This window comes from Chelmon rostratus, chromosome 17 (assembly GCF_017976325.1).
Source record: "Chelmon rostratus isolate fCheRos1 chromosome 17, fCheRos1.pri, whole genome shotgun sequence".
NCBI lineage: Eukaryota > Metazoa > Chordata > Actinopteri > Chaetodontiformes > Chaetodontidae > Chelmon > Chelmon rostratus.
Genome location: NC_055674.1, coordinates 997616 through 1020223, shown reverse-complemented (window position 1 = coordinate 1020223; position 22608 = coordinate 997616). Strand labels below are relative to the sequence as shown.

At 45.8% G+C, this 22608-nt stretch overlaps 2 protein-coding genes across 5 annotated transcripts in view; both read left to right on the top strand.

The window, feature by feature from the left end:
• LOC121620603 (caskin-2-like) overlaps nucleotides 1-3867 on the top strand; it is a 53415-nt gene extending 49548 nt beyond the window's left edge. For all 4 annotated transcript variants that reach the window (XM_041956717.1, XM_041956715.1, XM_041956714.1 and 1 more), the window contains one exon: nucleotides 717-3867. In XM_041956717.1, the coding sequence (XP_041812651.1) occupies nucleotides 717-813 (97 nt within the window). In that variant the 3' untranslated portion in view covers nucleotides 814-3867. The remainder of the gene's footprint in view (nucleotides 1-716) is intronic.
• A 1314-nt stretch (nucleotides 3868-5181) lies between these two features.
• LOC121621142 (major vault protein) lies at nucleotides 5182-19388 on the top strand. The gene is made up of 17 exons (XM_041957476.1): nucleotides 5182-5317; nucleotides 7306-7484; nucleotides 8951-9146; nucleotides 9384-9507; nucleotides 9695-9826; nucleotides 10074-10168; nucleotides 10780-11016; nucleotides 11237-11362; nucleotides 13016-13237; nucleotides 13693-13928; nucleotides 14013-14210; nucleotides 15275-15419; nucleotides 15925-16136; nucleotides 16423-16539; nucleotides 16639-16765; nucleotides 17242-17430; nucleotides 17764-19388. Exons 2-17 carry the CDS (start codon nucleotides 7321-7323, stop codon nucleotides 17887-17889), a joined length of 2646 nt encoding a protein of 881 aa, XP_041813410.1. The 5' UTR covers nucleotides 5182-5317; nucleotides 7306-7320; the 3' UTR covers nucleotides 17890-19388.
• The last annotated feature ends 3220 nt before the right edge of the window (nucleotides 19389-22608 follow it).

Genomic DNA, 22608 nt, shown 5'->3' with positions numbered 1-22608 from the left:
GATATACATTTTTTTTACGTTTTTATGTATTAGTTTTTAAATTTACATCACTGTAAATGTCATTCAAAAAGAATAGCAACACAATTAAATAAATAGAACCGGATGTGCTGGTTCAGGAGAATCCGGATCAAATCCAGCAGCTAAATAGCTTTTACCTGCAGGTCAGATCATCAACACACATCATCGATCTATGTGTGCGTTTGTATCTTGTTTATCTTTTTAGCCATGCTACCAGCTTGGCTTTAGGGGTGGAAATGTCCAATGGTCTGTTGGTTGGCTTAACCGGGGAAATATCTGCTTGATAAACTGACACAAACTTTGGTTCAGACATTCGTGTTTCCTGGACGATGGATCCTGCTGACTTTGTTGAACTTCTGTCTTTGAGGTGGACATTTTTGTTTTTCATTGAAACATCTCAAAAACTGGTTTGTCCTCTAGCGCCATCATCAGAATGTTTGCTTTCTTAGTCTTGCTAATGAATGAATCTCACTCTCATGAGATTCAGAGTTCATGCTCTGCAGAGGAAGCACGCTGTCCAACCCGCTCTGTAGCGCCACCCTGAGGTCAAAGTTCAGATGTGTACAGCTGCGAGAGCAGTGACATCAGCAGTGTGTTGTGTGGTGTAATGGACTCAGCGTCCTGTAGGGGGCAGCAGGGTTGCAGCCTGTCAGTATCGTTACATTCAGTTTTTGTTGTTTGTCACGTTTCCTCTCCAGCGGAGCAAACACGGTGAAGTCTGCAGGGACCATTCTGGACGACATCGGCAACATGTTTGACGACCTGGCTGACCAGCTGGACGCCATGTTGGACTGAAGACTTTTCAGAAAGGCCCCTTAAGAGAAAAGTTCACCCCCAACCTCAGGAAGTGAACCGGAGGAGGGGTGAACGAGGGGAGAGGAGGCCCGGCGGAGACGTTTAGCCTCCCCGCTCTGAGCTACACGATGGACTCGTTCACAGGAGCCAAAGTCAAACACTCGTCCTGCTTCTCAGCCTGAACACCAGCACTTAATCTCCACTGTGCTTCCTGAACAGGGCCCCTCCCTCACATGTCTGAGACTGTGCATCGATTCCCTTTTTTAACTTTTAACACTCGTGTCGTCGCGGACAGACCGGCGGCGTTTTATCAGCAGATTATTATGATTCTTGTTCTTCACTAATAATGTAACATGAAGTTTTATGTGTTTGGATTTACAGAGAGACGAAGTCCTGACCTCACTTCCTGTCCGGCGTCTGTTCCACCAGCTTCCGAAACCTGTTCCCGCCCTTAAATCCATGTTTCAGTGTAAACGAGCTTCTTCACATCTGAACGTTTAATCTGGTCGTCTGGGAAAAGTTTCCTCTTTACTGGATGTTCGGAGTACAAACGGTGCTGCGTTCAGGTGCAGCAGTAAAATACAGTAAACCTGATCCTTCAATCAAAACCAAAACACCACAGAGAGGTTCAGAGGGAGGATTCAGGGTGGGGTTCATCTTTAGTCTCAACAGTCAGCAGAACTGTAGGAAAACATTGTTCAAATCACAGAGAGGTGGGTGATATGGCCTGAAAATAAGATTTATTTATTTTGTTTGTCCCCAGCGTGGGAAATCTGGGCATTACAGCAGCATGTGAAAGCAGCGGGAAGAAAAATAACAGCAGAGACAAAAAACAAAATACAAAATAAAAAGTAGACTATATATAAATGTACATATTATACAAGCAAAATGACATTTGACTATATGAAAGAATAAAATATATAAAAAAAGGTTATTTAATATTAAATTAAATTAAAAGACTGAACTCTGTGTTTAATCTCAGAAGTGACCACAATTCATTCTTTATTCTTCAGAAACAGTAACAATAAAAAACAAGGATCAGAAAACAGCAAAGAAGCTTCAAAATAAAACCAGAGAGACAGAATCAGCCGTGACGCAGAGGACGCGTTTCAGCTGGCGGGACAGAAGCTGGACGCTTCAGCTCTCTGTTCATCACGTCTGACCATTTCAAACTTTACCTTTGTAATATTTAAAGAAAATCTATTTTATACCCGGTGATGCTAACGCGCGCAGCTCGTCTTCCGCTCGGGGTCGAGCGGCTCGTGTCGTCTGTTCGTGTTCAGTCGCTCGCTGCGTTCAGTGGAAGGCAGCATGTGATGAACATGCTATGTTTTCATATTCATTTTAGCCAAATTAGTATTTAAATTAGAGTTATCTAAATATGTATATTGTTCACTAGAGGTCTATACAGGAGCAGATATTCAACCAAAGTCTTTGTACAGATTTCCCTCAGATATTTTCACAAACATTTCCTCTTCCTGTTACTCTACGATGTTGATGAAATGGATCGAGCTTCCGCGTTTAGCGTGTCGAGAAAGAGGCCCTTAGCGCCGCCGCGTCCTGTGATCGTGTGACTTCTGTGCGAATGAGATGATGTGTGTCGCTTTGTTTCTTGACCTCTGAGTCTCAGGAAAATCCCTCCTGACCGGAACGCCGTCGCCGCGACGTTCTGCCGCTCGCAGCTGAGGAGGACTGAAAACGCAGAATCAACCGGAAATCAAACAAAGAAAAGATGTGCGAGACGCGTTCTTATACGTTTGGAGAAGGAGTGTTTAGCTTGTTGTCTTTTTTACCTACAGCTCTGTGTGCAGATGAAGTGTTTCCATCAGAATCCAGTCAGAACGACGGCAGCGGGCTAACAGATATGTAGCATGTCAGAGTTGACCAGCAGGGGGCGGCGCGGACTTGTGAACGCAGAGTTTAGCTTTAGCTCTGGCGCAGCGGTTCTCTCCCAGCCAGAAGGTTCTGGGTGAGAGCAGATAGGTGTGAACGTGTGTCTGTCTATGTGTTAGCTTAGCATCTCTGCTCGTTACTCCACAGCTCAGTCACATCGACTTCTCGGCCCAAACCGCAGGAAGGAAGTCCAGACGTTATTTTTACCTGTTATCCAGCAGCTGTTTGCATCCTGCAGGTAATTTCAGGTGGTCTCACAGGTGTTTACTGTCTGTCCAGGTACAGAACAGAAGAGGACAGCGGTTACACTGCAGGACGCCGTTAGCGCTGCTGCTGAAACTCTGTTTCTGTTTCCCCTGAGGTTTGCCTGACAGGCGTGACTGAGCTGCAGAGTAACATCACACAGGATGTCCAGATTCACAGGCGTGACATCAGGGCCACATGGAGGCTTCTGGACTCTCTGCAGACTTCTGGAGACCCACTTGAGGTGCAGACTCCAGCGGACTGCTCTGACACTCAGCTAACAGCCACGACAGCTTTCATCAAAGTTCAGCTTGACGAGAGATTTTCTGACTTTACTGATCGCAGCCATTTAAAATGAATCGATCTGACTTCATGTGGAACTCGTGACGTCGTGGTTACGATGTCGATGCTTCAAAGACTCCTCATAGTTCTCGTCACTCTTCTCTTTTTTCAATATTAGAACATTACGAAGACTAAAATGCTGATATGTGAACTTACCGTCCGCCGAAACGTGAACTTCATGTCTGAAAACGCCTCGAACACATCACAGCTCAAACTTTAAGCAAATTCCACTTGTGAGGTCGTGAACACGGTGAACACGGTGAACGCGACGCCGTTTGAGGCAGCAGTAGTCTGAGGATCGATCACTTCTTTTTAATGAGGCATTTTAAATCTCCTGACGGCAGGTGACTCACCTGTAATGATGACGAGTCTCTGCAGCCGCCACATTCCTCCAGGTTACTGTTTCCAAACCAAAACAGGAAGTCTGATCAGAAGCAGCTACTGTGTGTGTGTGTGTGTGTGTGTGTGTGTGTGTGTGTGTGTGTTTTGTCTACTCTGTTGGTTTTTCCTGTTGTTTTGGTCGTTCTTTGTCTTTTCCGGCTGGTTTTGTTTAACCATTAAAGATCTACGATGTTACTGTTCGTGTGTTTTTATTGATGAAACAAAAAGATTTTTGTTCTTTTTCCACCACAAGAGAAAGATTATTAACATCCGTCAGACTGCAGCATCTCCTGGAGCTACAGCGTTTACCAGTTCTCCCAGTTCCCCCAGTTCCATCCGGTGTGACATCACTTCCTGAGGAGATCACTCTCTCTGATCCAGAATAAACCTCCACAAACATCAGAGATAAAGACTTTTCAGAACGTCCCTGAAAGTCTTCATCTTTGTAACTGTTCTTCAGTATCACAGTGACGCCGTGAGTGTCTGTTCATCCATGTTTACACCGCTAACGAGCTGCTAACGAGCTGCTAACAGCTAATTCAGCAGACTGCTAACAGTGCTAATAAGCACCAAAACAAATACAGGCTAAAAACAGATTATGTACCAAACATCAGATTAGGTGTCAAACCATGTGATGCGTCTGTCCCTGGAGCGTCATGGTACTCACTGATCTATAAAATGAGATTTTTACACACAAACATATGAAGAGTTTATCAAATCTGATGTTTTGTTAGAAATTAAACTCAAACAGTTTATTCAAGAACAGCTGGAACAATTAGTCCATTAATTAGCATATTGACAGGAAATGACTGATCATCTATTGATGGTTTGAGTGACTTCAGCTGTAAAATCATTTGATGTTTGATTTGCTGCTTTTCCTCTGAATGATCTGAATGTGTTTGTAATAATGTGGAGCTTTGGACTAAACAAACACTGAATTAATGGAGGAAATAATCAGCTGATTGATCCAGAATGAAAAGAATCATTAGTTCAAATGAAGCTCAACCAGCTCCAACAGTAAAATCCTGCTTTGACATGAACAACTGAGTCACAGTAATCTGATGAGAGCAGGAGAACACTCACAGGGACGCTTTACTGCACTTACTACCTTTACTGTAATACTTGAAGTACACTTACATACTTTCAATGAAGTAACATTTTCACTGCAGGAGTATTTGTACATTGTGTATTAGTACTTTTACTGCAGTGAAGGAGTACTCCTCTTGTCTCCTGTGTCTTCAGCTTGGACAGTGATGCTGCTGTTTCCAGCAGTGACCAGCAGATGTCGTCGTTCTCTGGATCAACACGTCAGAGCGTCGCAGAGCTTCTTGCTCGTTATTGGGGGGAAAACTTTACATTTAACGTGAATAAACGTTTCGTGTCACGTGTTCTCTAACCTCTGGCTCTGTTTGATTCGCATCGATTGATCCCATCTGACTGTGACGCAGTTCTGCAGTGATTGAGGTCGGTAAACCACGTGATCCCTGATCTTTTCCGGGATCATAACACAGCAGTGAACGCCCACTCAGTCACAGCCCAGCTGCCTTCATGTGTGTCCTGGTTTCTGCGGAAGTTTCCAGCAGTTTAAGTCCCGTCAGAGAGTCCGGATCCAGTCTGAGCTGCTGCTGAGCCGCACGGGGACCAGGTGAGGCGTTAGCAGAACTACACCCTAAAATCTTCAAGTTTTAAATTTAATAACTTCTCAGCAAATGTTCCTGCTTGATGTAATATATATTGACATGCGGTGTGAATGAACAGGGGCTGAACTTTAAATCGGCATGAATCTGATCCACCGAGCAGGACTCATTTTAACAAAATCTCGCTCTAACATGTGTGTGTCCTCTGGGTGTCGGCGGGTTTCTCCTGACTTCACGGCGTCATTGTGGAGTGGAGTGATGATAAAGTGGGAATGAGGCCTAGTCTGGAACTGCTGAATGGTGGACGCAGCTTCTTGTCCTTAAATGCCTTCCTGGCTGTTCTGCGGCGCGAGCCCGGCCTCACGCGCCGACGTTAAATTCAGAAGATTATAAAGGGAGTTTGGTGTCAGGTTCGCTCCTGCAGCTACAGAAGCTATCAGGCCGTTCAGGCTCTAAGCAGGAAGTTGGCTCATGCGGTAACTGAGTTACCTGTCCGAGCAGCTGTGTCTGTATGTGTATGTGTATGTGTGTGTGTGTGTGTGTGTGCGCGCGCGTGCATGTGCTGGGCTTTGAACCAGCAGTGAGGAAGAAGCAGGAAGAGAGTGTGACTCATCCTCTGTCTCTGTGCTGGTTCACCACATGTTTCCATGTGACTCAGAACTGAAACCCTCATTAGAACCTGGACCAGTCCCAGACCCACAGACCTTCAGCCTTTGAGCTGCTGTTTTTACGTGACAGAAGGACTTTCAGTCAATGAGTTGATTGATTGATTGATTGATTGTGTGTACTGTCAGGCAGTGGTGGCTCAGGGAGGACAGTACCTGAGTAAATTTACTCAGTTACATTCCTCAGGTCATGTGACTTTCTCGTCAGCCAGGTTTTCTTTTTGTTTCTCAGCTCCTGTTCAGTCGGCGACTCTCGATCCTGTGAATGTTTGTTATGTGGGACGGACAGAAGTCCATTCATCATGTGGTGGACTCTGTCCTCTGTGTGGCGTCTCTCAGGTGTGTCTGCGTTCACACCTGAGATCTCCCTCAGACTCATTCACGGCTCGCAGCCGTCATGTGAATGTGGAGTCTCATCGAGCTCATGTGAGCTTCATCCCTTCACATCAGAGCTGTCGTCCTGTGCTCGCTCTGGTTGCGTTTACACGAGCAGCAGAGAAAAAACTCGATGTGAGTCCTGATCCTGATACCTGAAGTCAAAGTGAAGCTGATAGCAGGTATTGATCTGTTACACTGACCCCAGAACATGAAGCTGTGGATCAGTGAGCAGTGAAACTGATCTCAGACCTGCTGAAGCTCAGCTGAGGTGTCCGTCGTCGTCTTTTATGTCATAAAAATCAAACGAGAAACTCCTCCGTCTGCAAAAGGTGAGCGATCAGATGAAACGAGTCTCTTTAATGTCTTCAGCCTTCGGTCCAGCTTCACTCAGGACTTTAATCTCGGCTTTAATGGATATTTGATCAAATGAGTCGGAAACAATCATGCTAATAATGTTAGCGTAGCCTCATCTGCCCCTGAGACCGCAGACCTGCAGCTCCTCAGGACAGACGTGGACTCTTACAAAGACATCTGTATTCAAAGCTGACCAGTGACACCTGGAAGAAACCAGGTCTACTTCAGGTCCAGTATCAGCACTGATGCCAGATCACACACGTCAGCCGGACTTCAGGAGGAGGCCTCAAAGGTTTTATCTTTTGACAGCAGAGAGACAGACGGACAGTCTTCACAGACGTCTTTGTGTCTCTGGTTGATGGACAGATGATGCAAAACCTCCTTTTTAAGGTTTTTCTCCTCTTTTAGTTTCTGGTTGTGTAAAACACAGCACGCACACACGCACACGCACACACACACACATGCACACACACACATGCACACACACACATGCACAGACACACATGCACAGACACACAAACACACACGCACACACACTCACACACAAGCACACACATGCACACGTACACACAGGTTTTAATCTCAGTCTCTGTCTGCAGTCTTTGGTTTAGATCATGTCTAAGAAGGGAGGAAACCGCGGGGTGGAGTTTGAGGGGGTGGTGGATGCGTCAATCATCCGGATCCCGCCCCATCACTACATCCATGTGCTGGACCAGAACACCAACATCGCTCGGGTGGAGATCGGCCCGCTCACCTACATCCGTCAGGACAATGAAAGGTCAGAAAGTCCGTCTGGTATAGAAATGAAATGTTCAAATCGCCTCTGATGTTCGGCTTCAGCCTCATGGAGCCGCTAACGGCCGCTAGCCGCAGACTCATAGTCTGGTTTCATGAGAACCATGAGAACCATGAGAACTGATGACGTCTCTGAACTGTTATTCTGTGCAGCAGAAGCCTGTAGGGGGCGCTAACAGGACTTTAACCTTGTGATTAATTTTCATCCACATTGACACACGAGAAGAAAAGGTGCAGATTAAAGTGGAAACCTGCTGACTTCATCCAGGCCTGATGTGGACTCATTGATCTACTCTTTGCTCACACAGTGGTTTTATTGCACCAGCAGAAGACTGGTTGGCGAGCGGTATTTAAAAGACGTCACTGTAAGCAAATTGAGTGGCTGAGTATTGATTTCATTATTGATTTGGCCGGATGCATTCACTGTGGTCACTGTTTCCCTCTCAGCCTGGAGGCTTCACGTGATTTAATGCATCTTCAGTCAAAGTGCAGGTTTACTGATGTGAGAACGTCTCAGAACATGTGGGCGGTGTCATGTGAACGAGCAGTTAGCGGCTACATTACAGGAAGTGTTAACATGCTGATATGTTAGCAGACGTTACTGTTAAAGGACTCTTACTCACTTTCTGTTTAAGTGTGAAACGCTCAGATGGAGATTAATCTCATGTCTGCATGTTCAGAGCAGGAGTCAGGATGCGTTAGCTTAGCATAAAGACTGGCAGCAGAAGGAAACGGCTAGCCTGGCTCTAGTTCAGAAGTACACCCACAAACATCTCTAAAGCTCGCTAATCAACTCACTGTATTTGGTTTGTTTAAAACAAACACAAACAGAAATGTTTTAGCTGCCAGCTCATAGTTAGGCTAACAGGCTAGCTAGTTGTTTCTCCATGATGTTGGTATCCGTTTTGTCAAGTAGCAGAGTTCCAGGCAAGAAAGCCAACAAATGTAAGCATATTCAGCTAACATGCTAACTATTTATGTTAGCATCTTAATATGCTAGCACCACTAATGCCAAACTTGCTAACAGTGCTAACATTAATATGGGATTAATTCTCATGCTAACAACAGTTAGCTCTCAGGTGTGTTTTTGAACTTAGAAAAGAGCCAGACTTGCTCTTTATGCTTCCAGTCCTTATGCTATGCTAGGCTAACTGCTTCATGACACCAAGACATGAGGTTAATGTCCATCTGAACGTCTCACTCTTAGAAAGTTGTAGAATAATTGTAGAATTCCTTTAAACTGAGACGTTTTGGTCGTTTTACAGTTGATGACACGTGTTCGAACACGGCCTCATCACAGCAGATATCAGGACGCTGTTTGTGACTCGAACACTTTATGGACTCTGAGGTTCACCTTTAACGTAACCATGAGCCCTGAATAGGAAATCTTCATCATTCAGAGTCGTGATCATGTGACCTGTATCCTGGTTTTATCCTCCTCTTCCTCAGAGTGCTCTTTTTACCGGTCCGTATGATCATGGTGCCGCCGCGTCACTACTGCGTGGTCCTCAACCCCGTGGCCCGCGATGATGACAAGCAGGTCCTCTTTGACCAATCAGGTCAGGCCAAGCTCCGCCATGCCGATCTGGAGATCCGTCTGACCCAGGACCCGTTCCCCCTGTACCCCGGAGAGGAGGTCCAGCAGGTCTGTAAGAAACCCGGTCTGCCTTTGATGTGGCTCACAAAGAGAAACACTGAGTGAAAAACGGTGATTAGAAATAAAATCATCATTATGTGTTTTTACCTATAAATCAAAACGAGTGTTAGAGGAGGAGGACCTGTCCCTCTTTGAGTGTGGTCCTCGTGGTCCACGGGTTGTATTTTAACATGTTTAATGCGAGCAGAGAGCGTCCTCCTGCTAACATGCGTGTTTGTTCGTCAGGATGTGACCCCGCTGCAGATCGTGTATCCGGACACGGCGCTCCGTCTTCAGGCTCTGCTGGACTTCGAGGAGCAGGGAGGAGAGAAGAGGGTCGCTGGAGACGAGTGGCTGTTCGAAGGACCAGGTGCGTTTTCACGAACACGAGCGATCTGTGTGAGAACAACGGTGGAGGTTCTGAACTGAGCCTGAACCTGAACCTGCTGCGACTCTCCAGACCCAGCGGCTCTTCAGGAGCTCAGAGCGAAGCTGCAGGCGGCTTCATACTGAAGCCTGAACGTGTGTCAGACTCGTGAAATGTGTGTGTGCCGCAGGGACGTACATCCCCAGGAAGGAGGTGGCGGTGCTGGAGACCATCAAGGCCACCGTGATCAGAGAGAACCAGGCCATCAGACTGAGAGCTCGCAAGGAAGGAGTGGACCGAGGAGGAGTCCGCAGGGTGACAGGTAACACGCACACACACACACACACACACACACACACACACTGACACAACCACAGACACACTCTAATAATAATAATAATAACAATAATAATAATAATAATAATAATATTGATAATGTTAATAACAGTAATAATAAGAAGCTTATTTAGGAAATCATGTGCAAAGCATGAAATCTCATTCAGGAAATACAACATCTTTAACGTGTGTGTGTGTGTGTGTGTGTGTGTGTGTGTGTGTGTGTGTTTCAGGTGAGGAGTGGCTGGTCAGTAAGGTGGGAGCGTACCTTCCAGGTGCTCATGAAGAAGTCATCGACATTGTGAACGCTTTCATCCTCACTGACAAGGTGACCGTTTCAGCAATGACGCAGCTAAACTGTGGCTCGGTCACATGACCGCTGTTGCCACGGTGACCACTTTACATACGTGTCAACCATAATGAGCTTGTGATCAAACGTCAGACTGACTTTATGAGGTAGTTTGAGTTTGGAATGATTTCACCGGCTTCCAAACATCCATTCGGAGGAGAAGCTGCAGAGCTAACAGGCTATGAAAAGTCGGCTAAGCTAAGCTAGCTGTGAGGTCCTGCAGACGCTGCTGATGCAGCAGCAGCTTTAACAGGCTGCTGTGTAACATTTCTTTACAAAAGCATCACAGAAACCGTCAGACGAGTGAATGATGAATGGAAGGATGATTCATTGATGCTCAAAGGCTACCGGCAGCTAGCAGCAGCTTTTACGGTGGAATGTTTCTGGCCGGCTACCAGCAGCTAGCAGCAGCTTTTAAGGTGGAATGTTTCTGGTTGAGACCTGCATACTGTGAGAATCATGAAGAATCAGGATTCATCAGATCCTGAATTGGACTAAATCTCAGGTAGAGCATCTTTCACCTGGAAACGGTGGGGCCGTGACAGTCCGGATGTGATGAAACTGTGAAACTTCTCTTTCCGTCTCCTCAGAAAGCGCTTCATGTTCGCGCCGTGCGAGCCTTTAAAGACACCGGCGGGCGGGACCGTCGCACCGGGGAGGAGTGGCTCGTCACTATGGCCGACAGGGAGGCGCACATCCCCTCTGTGGCGGAGGAGGTGGTGGGGGTGGTGGATGTGACCACTCTGAGCAGCAGGCAGTACTGTGTGATCCTTGACCCGGTGGGGCCTGATGGGAAACCTCAGCTGGGAAAGAAGAGGGTGGTGAAGGTGAGGAGATCGGTCCGTCCTCCACCTGCACCCCTGACTGACAGCTCCACCGTCTCAGTCTCATTTCTGTTTTACTGTAGTAGTTAGCTAGTAGTAGCTAGTTTCAACCATTTAAAGTAGTTTTTTTCTTTCTTGATATCATATTTTGTGTTCTTGTCGAGTTTTTCCATTGAATTTTTCAGTTCTTTGTACCTGTCTTACTCCTCTTTCTCTCTGACAGGGTGAGCGTTCATTTTTCCTGCAGCCAGGTGAGCACCTTGAACAGGGCATCCAGGATGTGTACGTGCTGTCGGAGGATGAAGGTCTGGTGCTGAGAGCTGTGGAGGCCTTCAATGACACAGAGGAGGTGAGAAACCAGAGCAGCCAGCCGGAAACCAGCAGAGCTGCAGAGGAAGTCAGAACTGTACCGAAGCACAGTACTTGAGTAGATGTAATTAGTTACTTTCCTCCGCTGGCGCTGTAATAATACTGAAAAACTATTTTAACCCTCTTCAACCAGTAGATGTGTTTCTGTCAGCATTATTAAACATTAGTTGTGTCCACGTTCATTAAGTCCCTGCACACACACAGTTCATTTGCCTTCTAAAGCCATACGCAGACGACACTCCGCTGCCACACAACAACCACACACACCTGTACACACCTCAGGCTGATCAGGTAGAACTTGTTGTTCTGCTGCCCGTTCACCGTGTGCATTACAGCCTCCTTCCAGCTTTCTTTGAGCAGCATTATTTTCATGTTTAGCTCCTGAATGCGACGTGATTATTCAGGACAGGAGAGCCACATCTGTGCTGGTTAACCCATTAACAGCTCATTTGGTGCTGTGCGGTCACATCGGGCCGCTCTGCGTCGTCCAGACAACAATACTTTCATTTGTTGAGCTGTCATACTTCGCTGTGATTGGCCCAGCTCATTCAGGGCGATGAGACCAGTGATGTGATTGGCTCTATGGAGATGGAGCCTGAAATCAGCTCGATCAGACACATCAGACCTTTTTCTGTGTACATTTGGTTGATCTGGTCTTTTTTAGTGTGACTCGTGGCTCTTCTGTCACCGTGAGGAGTTCTTGGGGTGAGGGGAGGAGCTGGAATAACTTTGTGCCTGCTCAGGCGGACTCTATTCGTACTCTGGCGGTTTGTAAAGCAGATCTTGTGCAACCGGTTGATCCCAGAAAAGTGATTACACAAAAAAAGTCTTCCTCGAGCAGAGGTGTGTTGGGCTGAGCGAGGCGTGTCCCCGACCGCTCTGGTTGAAAGTTTAAAGTCCTGTGCAGCTTGAACCGCACCTCCCACCTGAGCTTCACCTGCTCTTTAACCCTGATTGTACAGGACGGGCAGGGACTCAGTGTGACTGCTTCAGGTTTGTATTTCATTACATCTAAATCCTTTAGAATACATTCAGATTCAGCTTTTAATGTTTATAAGAAACCAAAACTACAACCAACTAAAACTCGTTCCAGACCGTTAATCGGTGTTCCCCAGTGAATGATGGCAGCACCGTGAAGCTGTTTATCAAAGAGGGGTTGATGTTGAAGCCGCTTCTGTTCTTCTTCGCTGACGGTTAATATCAGCGTGTCATGATGGAGGCGGTCTTTATTTCATCACATGTTTGATATCCACCTGTTTCAGAGTGAAAACACCTTCAGAATGAGGTTATTCTGTCCTTCACTGCACCATCTTCCCCTTCTAACCTGGCTAACCCATTATACCCCGCCTCTGTTCTTCTTCTTCTCCTTCTTCTTCTTCTCTCCCTTCTTTCCTATCATTCAAACCCCGTCCCTTCTTCATCACTCCCTCCACTCTTTATGTTTTCCTCCTTGTCGTCCTCTTTTGTTTGAAACATTCTTTGGGTTTCGTTTTACTCTCAGTGCCCCTCTCCGCTCCCCTCTCCTCCTCTTCATCTTCCTCCACCTTCTCCCCCTCCTCCACCGCTCCAGTGCATCGCCACGTTAACCCTTCTCTCCCTCCTCCACCTCTCTCTCTCCCGTTCTCTCTGTCAGCGTGAGGAGGAGGAAGAAGAGGCGATGGAGGAGGAGTTGATGCAGGAGAGGGCGAAGCGTTCGCGGAGGAGCGGCGTTCTCCGTCGCCCCGGAGACCGCTGGATGCTGCGGGGTCCCATTGAGTACGTCCCCCCGACCACTGTGGAGGTGGTGCTCAGACGACAGGCCATCCCATTGGACGAGAACGAGGGCATCTATGTCAGAGACATCAAAACTGGAAAGGTGGGAGTCAGGGGCCTCAGGTGATCTCTTTAAAGGACCACGTCCCAGGTTTTTGTAGGTTTTAGACCATGAAAACCAAATTCACTTCCGAAGCTGTCCAAGAGGCCATTAGTTTGATTTCAGTCCAGTGTGGTGATTAAAAAAAATGTATTGCTGTATTTTTTGCCGCACTATTGTTGTTAAAGGGTTAGCTGGATGAAGAATGGCCAGTAGGGGGAGCCGTTTTGGGAACCTGTGTTTCCAGAAGTAAACGTTCAGTTGATCGCTGATCGCTGATAGGCTGAAACAGTCCTGGTCCAATCATCGGAGCCAAAGATTAACAATTAACAATGTTATCAACGGCTCTTGATCCTCAGGCTCGAGCTTTTTGGACTAAATCGACTCGCAGTTTCACAATAAAACAAAGTGCTGACTCAGCGTTCATCTCGCCGTCGGCGTGTCTTTGTGCCTCTCAGGTGCGAGCAGTGATCGGTCACACCTACATGCTGACTCAGGATGAAGAGTTGTGGCAGAAGGTGCTTCCAGCCAACGTCGAGGCCCTGCTGGCTTCTCCTTTGGACCCGCTGGCCAACCGTTCGGACCGGACCAGAACCGGAGAGGTCATCGTGAGGGACAGGACCAAGGTGGTCTCCTACAGGGTCCCCCACAATGCTGCCATCCAGGTCTACGACTACAGAGAGAAGAAGGCCAGGTGTGACTCCGGTTTCCAGTCCTGATCGAGGCAGGTGGAGGTTTGATAAACAGACTGATGATGGGGTTGTGGTCTTGTCTTCAGGGTGCTCTTTGGACCAGAGAGGGTCATGTTGGGACCTGATGAGCAGTTCACCGTGCTGTCGCTGTCCGGAGACAAACCAAAGAGGGCCAACGTCATCAAGGCCATCTGCCTCCTGCTGGGGCCTGACTTCTTCACCGACATCATCACCATCGAGACGGCCGACCACGCCCGGCTGCAGCTGCAGCTGTCCTACAACTGGTAACTGAAACCGTCGCACGACAGCCGGGTTAGGCTCCGCCCAGCACACATAAAGGCTCGGCTGAGGAAACACATCAGAGATAAGAGCTCAGGCGGCGCATTCATATTCCAATATTTTGTTCTGATATGCTGGTGCTATTCCCCTCTGAGCCGGCGGTCGGCTAGTTTAGCTGTAGTTTGGCACAGCTGTGGTTCGTTATTGTGTATTCGTAGCCGACCTGTCGTATTTAATGCTACAAATAAAGTCCAGGTTGTAAAAAACGAAAGTTATCCTTTAAGACTCAGAAACAGCCACATGTGCAGAAAACCTGAAAAAACAAGCCGGCAGTCCTGACATGGTTTGGTCTGATGTGTAACCTGCAGTTATCTCTGTCAGCAACATGATCCACCAAGACAGAAACGAAAAAACTAAACATTGTTGAGGCTAAAGGGAAGCGGAGGCCAACGCTCGGCTGAGGGGAATCAGAAGCTCACTAAACTATCGTGGAATAGAAGTTAGCTCTAAGATACGCTAACACTATGAAGAAGGGAGCCAGAAGCTCACCTTAAGGAACACAAGGAGCTAACTATGGTACGGGAGACTAGATGCTAACTCTAAGCTAAAGGGGACTAGATGCTAACTCTAAGCTAAAGGGGACTAGATGCTAACTCTAAGCTAAAGGGGACTAGATGCTAACTCTAAGCTAAAGGGGACTAGAAGCTCACTGTAAACTAGGGGACACGGGTCCGTATGATTCAAACTGGGTTAAAACTATTGCTGGATGCATTAAATCAGTTGCCAGTTTATTAGGTACACTGAGGTAAAACTAAGTCTGTCTGATCCATCAGTCCTGTATTAAATCCTCCTCCTTCAGTTTATGCTGAAACTGTTCCAGAGAAGTGTTGCCAGGTGTAGTTTGAGCTGCTGTTGAACTTCATAGGATGATACAGACAGGTGTTTTTGTTTACCTGTCCTCAGTGATAAAAGGGGGTGAACAGAATAATAGAAACACCTTTCATATAGTCCAGCAGCACCACAAACACGTCTGAACGTCCCTCTTCTCCTCCTGTTTGTTTCTCTTCAGGCACTTTGATATCAAATCTCCGTCCGACGCCGATGAGGCAGCCGCTCTGTTCTCAGTCCCCGACTTCGTGGGCGATGCCTGTAAAGCCATCGCCTCGCGGGTCCGAGGAGCCGTTGCCTCCGTGCAGTTCGATGATTTCCACAAGGTTCGTCTGCACCATCAGTCCGTTTTATATCGTCAAAGCAGCGTGTTTGTTTTAACCAGTGAAGGAGGAAGGACTCAGATACTAATACACACTGTACAAGTACTCTGATACAAGTAAAAATCCTGCAGTGAAAATGTTACTTCAGTGAAAGTATGTAAATGTATTTGAAGTATTACAGTAAAAGTACTGAATGCAGTAAAACATCCCTGTGATTGTTCTCCCGTTCTCCTGTTTTCCTGTTCTTCTGTTCTACTGTTCTTCTGTTCTCGACTAATTGATTAATTGATTCATTATTTCATCCATATTGGTAGAAACTGTTGGGGATTTTAATTGTAACAAAACATCGTATTTTATAAACTTTTCATGTTTTGTGTGTAAAAATCGTCACTAAAGCTGAAAAATGCAGTGATTGACAGAAAATTAAGGAAAAGCTCTTCATCATCATCATCTGGTCATCAATCATCACCATCCTCATCATCCTCAACAACATCTTCTTTGTTCCTAGAACTCGAACCGGATCATCTGCTCTGCCGTGTTTGGCTTCGACGAGAAGCTGGCGGTCCGTCCGAGCCTTCGCTTCAACCAGAACAACCTGGTGATCAGCAGCGTGGACATCCAGTCTGTGGAGCCCGTGGACCAGAGGACACGAGACGCCCTGCAGAAGAGCGTCCAGCTGGCCATCGAGATCACCACCAACTCCCAGGAGGCCGCCGCACGGTCTGCGCACGCACGCACGCACGCACGCACGCACGCCCGCACACAGAGGATCAAATTCTACTTCTTTTCTCATCTGTTCTGCCCCACAGACACAAAACACGTCATATGTGGTCAAAATGTCCTTTCAGCCTGCATATATCTGAACTAGCTTTAGCCTTTAGCTCAGCTGGATTTGATTAATTACAACCAGAACGTTGTTTATGTGTCATAGAAAGATGCTGAAAAGCTGATTTTCTCTGTGTGTGCGTGTGTGTGTGCATGCGTGCGTGCGTGTGTGTGTGTGCAGGCACGAGGCGGAGCGTCTGGAGCAGGAGGCTCGGGGGAAGCTGGAGAGGCAGAGGATCACTGACCAGGCGGAGGCTGAGAGAGCCAGGAAGGAGCTGCTGGAGCTGGAGGCGCTCAGGTAACCACAGGTTCACTGGAGTAACTGGGTTAACTGGTGAAGCACCAGCAGGAGATACTGGACAGGAGGGTGGATGAACTGTCTGCGTGTGTGTTTCAGTGCCGCGGTGGAGAGTACGGGAGCTGCGAAGGCTGAAGCTCAGTCTCGGGCGGAGGCGGCTCGTATTCAGGGAGAAGCGGCGGTCAACGAGGCCAAACTGAAGGCCGAAGCTCAGAGGATCGAGGCGGTACGTCCCCACTTCCTGATCCACCTTTCAAAATAAAACTCACTTCACAGCAGTACCACAGTATAAAAGTCCTGCATCCAAAACTTCAGTAAGAGCAACAAAATATACATAAAGTAAAGAAGTAAAAGTACTTGTTGTGCAGGATGGACCGTTTCAGAATCATATATATTATAGGATTGTAATGATGCATTAATGTGTTCATCACTTTACTGTTGCAGCTGGTGGAGGTGGAGCTCATTCAATGACGTTAGATACTGCTGGGTCACTTCATAATAATACATTTATTAGATAATAATAATATTTAGTGTTAATCTGAATCTGCAAAGTAACTAAAGTTAACAAACAGATGTAGAAGGTAGCAGAACATAGAGGTACTCATGTAAAGTACTATGGAATTGTACTTAAGTACAGTACGTGTGTGTGTGTGTGTGTGTGTGTGTGTGTGTGTGTGTGTGTGTGTGTGTGTGTGCGTGCAGGAGGCGGAGCTCCAGCGGCTGGCGAAGGCTCGTGAGCAGGAGCTGGCCTATAAGAAGCAGATTGACAGTCTGGAGGTGGATAAGCAGAAGAGCCTGGCTGACATCGAGAGCGAGCGCTTCAGTCAGCTGATGGCGAGCCTGGGCAGCGACACGCTGAAGGAGATCGCCAGAGCCGGACCGGAGCTGCAGGTACGACTGCTGCGACCTTCAGGACTCTACTTGTAATAAAGTTTTAGTACTTTCACTGAAAGGATCTGAGTACGTCCTCCACCCCGGGACATACATCAGTACAGGAAACAGGAGCAGGAGCTAGCAGGCTAACATTAGCATTTTCCCAAACATTTAACTGCCAATAAGCATCTCTGCTCTGCTGCCAGGACGTAAACAAACTACACAGTACTTCCTGAATGACAGATCAGTCCCTCTGTCTGATTGGCTGGACATATGATCCCTGTTTCCATGATTACCAGGCTCTGATTGGCTGATATTTTTTAAACTTAGCACCTGTCTCCTGTCCTCCAGGTGAAAATGCTCCAGGCTCTGGGGCTGAAGTCCACCCTCATCACAGACGGGTCGTCGCCCATCAACCTCTTCACCACAGCCAACGGCCTGCTGGGGGCGCTGCCGGGGCAGGGTCAGGGCCAGTGAGGAGGAGGAGGAGGAGGAGGAAGACGAGAGGAAGAGGGATCAGAGGGAAAGTGTCCAAAAGTAAACCTAGACAGAAGCTCATTTTTCCAGCATTAAAAAAGATGATGTGCCTTTCTCAGATTAAAGACCCTAACACTCTGCTGTCAGACAAAACCAGCAGGGCGTCTTTAAATCAGCTGTTATCATGATAGAACTGTTGTATCTGAACCCAGCTGGGACCAGGACCACCACAGCTGATCCGACCACAGAAAGACCAGGACCACCAGTTCCCAAAGTCAGAATCTTACTGACTCTAATCTGATCCCGTAGAAACGGTTCTGCTTGAAGATGAACGACTGTCAGAAAATCTCTGAAGCCAAAGAACATGAAGCCTGTGGACGTACAAGCTAAAGCCAACGACAACTCCCAGAGTGCATTTCACCAACAACCAACCGGCCCCACAGCCCCACCTGCTGGTTAAAGATCACACCGGTGAGCAAACAGATTTTAAATCAGTTCACTTTAAGATTCCGGGTCAGTTTTGGATGAAATCATTCTAAATAGTTTCTCCATAGTGACGGCCGCTGAGGCTCATGGGTATTGTAGTATTTAGAGTCATCCACCAAACTGCCTGAAAAAAATCACAATTTCTCAGAAACAAAGTAGAAATCATTCAGACTGAAGGTCACAAAGTTTGAGTCAGTTTAAAAAAAAATACTACAGTCAAAGATTTTCAACTGCCGTTGCTATGGTTACGAAGTTCACCCAAAACTGACCCAGAATCAGTGAACTGATTTAATTTTTTCTTCAGGTTTGTGATGAAAAAATTGTTTGCAGAACACACAGAATTTGAAGCCCTGTGATTGGACGGTTCTTACTGAAATGCATCTTGGGATTTGTAGTGAACATAAAGTTCACGGGCTTCTTGTACACTTTAATGTTCTTTTGTTCTCAAGCTGAGAATCGTCTGACGTGGTGTAAGAGAACATGAAGGAGACTCAGACTGAAGGATACCTCCTTCCTGTTGTGACACTGTGATACCTGTCTACAGGTGAACTGACAGACTCAGCCCACTTCTCCTCTGTGTTTTCTGTTCATTAGCTCTAAATGCTGGTTTCACTCAGCTCAGAGGTCTCCTCGCTGTAATGTGTGACTACAGGTGAGTGTCTGTCAGCCGGGTGTTATGTGAAATGAGGTTCGGAGGTTTACTTTTGGACAGGTGAGCAGCATGAGGATGTTCTGTCAATCAAATGCAAACAAATATGCTGCAAATGAAGAATTGTGCCTACAAACCACTTGACAGTTTGTGTAGTCGTATAATCTGACAGCGCTTTGCACTACAGCCTCTCCGTATAGACGTTAACAGTTAACGCTGATGTTTACACTCGATATTAAACTTTTGTTTCTGTGTACTGGTGATGCAATGAAACGGGATGGTCTGACGGCCCCCTGCCTTCATACGTGCTTTTGTTTCTACATAATAACTGTGTGTGAAGCCATTAAAGTGCTGCTTCTGTCCACGTCTTTGTCTCTGCTGCAGTTCATGAGCATCAACCCCTGCAGTCGTTTCCATGCACCCACGTACATTAAAACATGGAATCATGTCTCTCTCTACATGTATACATGTTAAACCACCCGTGAGTGCAGTTCATCTTGTACACTCCTTCAGAGGTCCAAACTGCAGCAACACTCATAGTAAAATTAACAACTTGACTTTCAGACCTACAAACATAAAACCACATCAAGAGACAGAGATATGAAAGCCCACTATAAAACTCACTAACTCCTCGTTCACACCTCCTGGAAATAAACTCAGATCTGACTGCTTCTCTCTGTTGATATTCACACCTGATTGGCTGGACTTTATCCTTCATTAACATGAAAAGCGATGAAGATGAGTAATGATCATCTGGATCAGGACTGGTGACGTCATTCAGTCTCATAATAAAACAGCACCATGGACGAAGGTGAAGCCTCTCCTCTTCACTACGATCCTTCAGCCATACTGGATCATATGAGAACATGAGGGGCCAGTAATCCAACCACAAACCCTACAGCCAGCAGCCAACCAGCTGCTCTGCCTACGACAAGGTCTGTGTTAACCTCAGGAGACAGAACCTGTTCTTCTTGGAAACACACTAACGTCCACTAGATGGAGCTCACACACTGAGAATAAAAAAAACAGCTGACTTCTCTGGTGTGTGTGTGTGTGTGTGTGTGTGTGTGTGTTAGAGAGAAGCAACATAAAAGACAAAGCACTTCTATCACTTCTGTCTTCAAACAGTTTAGATGTGTCACGAGTTGCTGTTTGAAAGAACAAACCAGCGTTCATGTATTTTTTAGCACATTTAGCCACTGCTAATCATACACTGTATACACAGTACACACAGTATATACAGTATACACAGTATACACTCTATACACAGTATAGGGAGTATACACTGTATACACTGTATACACTGTATACACAGTATACACAGTATAGGGAGTATACACAGTACACACTGTATACACAGTATACACAGTTTAGGGAGTATACACAGTATACACTGTATACACAGTATAGGGAGTATACACAGTATACACTGTATACACAGTATACAGAGTATACACTGTATACAGAGTATAGGGAGTATACACAGTATACACTGTACACACAGTATACAGAGTATACACTGTATACACAGTATACACAGTATAGGGAGTATACACAGTATACAGAGTATACACTGTATACAGAGTATAGGGAGTATACACAGTATACACTGTATACACAGTATACACAGTATAGGGAGTATACACAGTACACACTGTATACACAGTATAGGGAGTATACACAGTACACACTGTATACACAGTATACACAGTTTAGGGAGTATACACAGTATACACTGTATACACAGTATAGGGAGTATACACAGTATACACTGTATACACTGTATACACTGTATAGGGAGTATACACAGTATACACTGTACACACAGTATACAGAGTATACACTGTATACACAGTATACACAGTTTACACAGTATACAGAGTATAGGGAGTATACACAGTATACACTGTATACACAGTATACAGAGTATAGGGAGTATACACAGTATACACTGTATACACAGTATACAGAGTATACAAAGTATAGGGAGTATACACAGTATACACAGTACACACAGTATATACAGTACACACAGTATATACAGTATACACAGTACACACGGTATACACAGTATACAGAGAATACAGAGTATAGGGAGTATACACAGTATACACTGTATACATAGTATACACTGTATACACAGTATACACAGTACACAGAGTATACAGAGTATAGGAAGTCTACACAGTATACACAGTATACACTGTATACATAGTATACACAGTATACAGAGTACAGGGAGTATACACAGTATACAGAGTATAGGGAGTATACAGAGTATACACAGTATAGGGAGTATACAGAGTATACACTGTATACACAGTATACAGAGTATAGGGAGTATACACAGTATACACTGTATACACAGTATACAGAGTATACAAAGTATAGGGAGTATACACAGTACACACAGTATATACAGTATACACAGTATACACAGTACACACGGTATACACAGTATACAGAGTATACAGAGTATAGGGAGTATACCAGTATACACTGTATACATAGTATACACTGTATACACAGTATACACAGTACACAGAGTATACAGAGTATAGGAAGTCTACACAGTATAGGAAGTCTACACAGTATACACAGTATACACAGTATAGGGAGTATACACAGTATGCAGAGTATACACTGTATACAGAGTATAGGGAGTATACACAGTATACACAGTATACACTGTATAGGGAGTATACACAGTATACACTGTATACACAGTATACAGAGTATAGGGAGTATACACAGTATACACAGTACACACAGTATACACAGTATACACAGTATACAGTGTATACAGAGTATAGGGAGTACTGTAGTGCTGCTGCAGTATTTCAGACCGATTAAAGCAGCCAGCAGGTGAATCCTCTCTCATTGGTTGAGTGAGAGTTTAATGTGTCACATGACGTCTCTGCTCTGGCAGATCATTGAAGTTATTTGTTTTTAAGAAGTGGGCAGGTGATACGAGGTTTCCCTGCTCCTTTTCCATCATGTGACACACTGAAATGAAGAAATCAACTGAATGAACATCAGCAGGAGCTGCTTCCCGCTCAGTGCTAACATCACACCTTTTAATCAATAACAAAGACAATCAGACAGATCTGAGTGGAATAAATGTCACAATTCAGCAGAAACAAACAGCGAGAAACACGTTCAAACACTGAAAACAGGACGACGCGCCTGGAGGAGCAGGTCTGAAGCACTGGTCTAAAACCACATGAAGTCTGGTCCCTGTCACTGAGAGCGTTAGCATGCTGACGTTAGCGCTTAGCTCGCAGCACATCCTGACAGAGCTGCTGGGCCCGACTGAAGAACTCACCTGTCTGAATGAACGAGCACAACGAGGCCGAACAACAGGACGCTGCTCACCGTTCAGTCTGAAAAACGACTCGTGCTAAAAACAGAGTTCAGTTTGTTCACTTTCAGATGAATAATTACCTCACCTCGCTCGTTTAAAGGTCCGTCTTGTACATTAATTACATTTAATCTCATTTTCCACTTTGTTTCTGTTCTTACATCAGAATCTGATTATAAACCTCTTTAATCATTTTGTGGAAAATATTAAGGAATGTAATGAA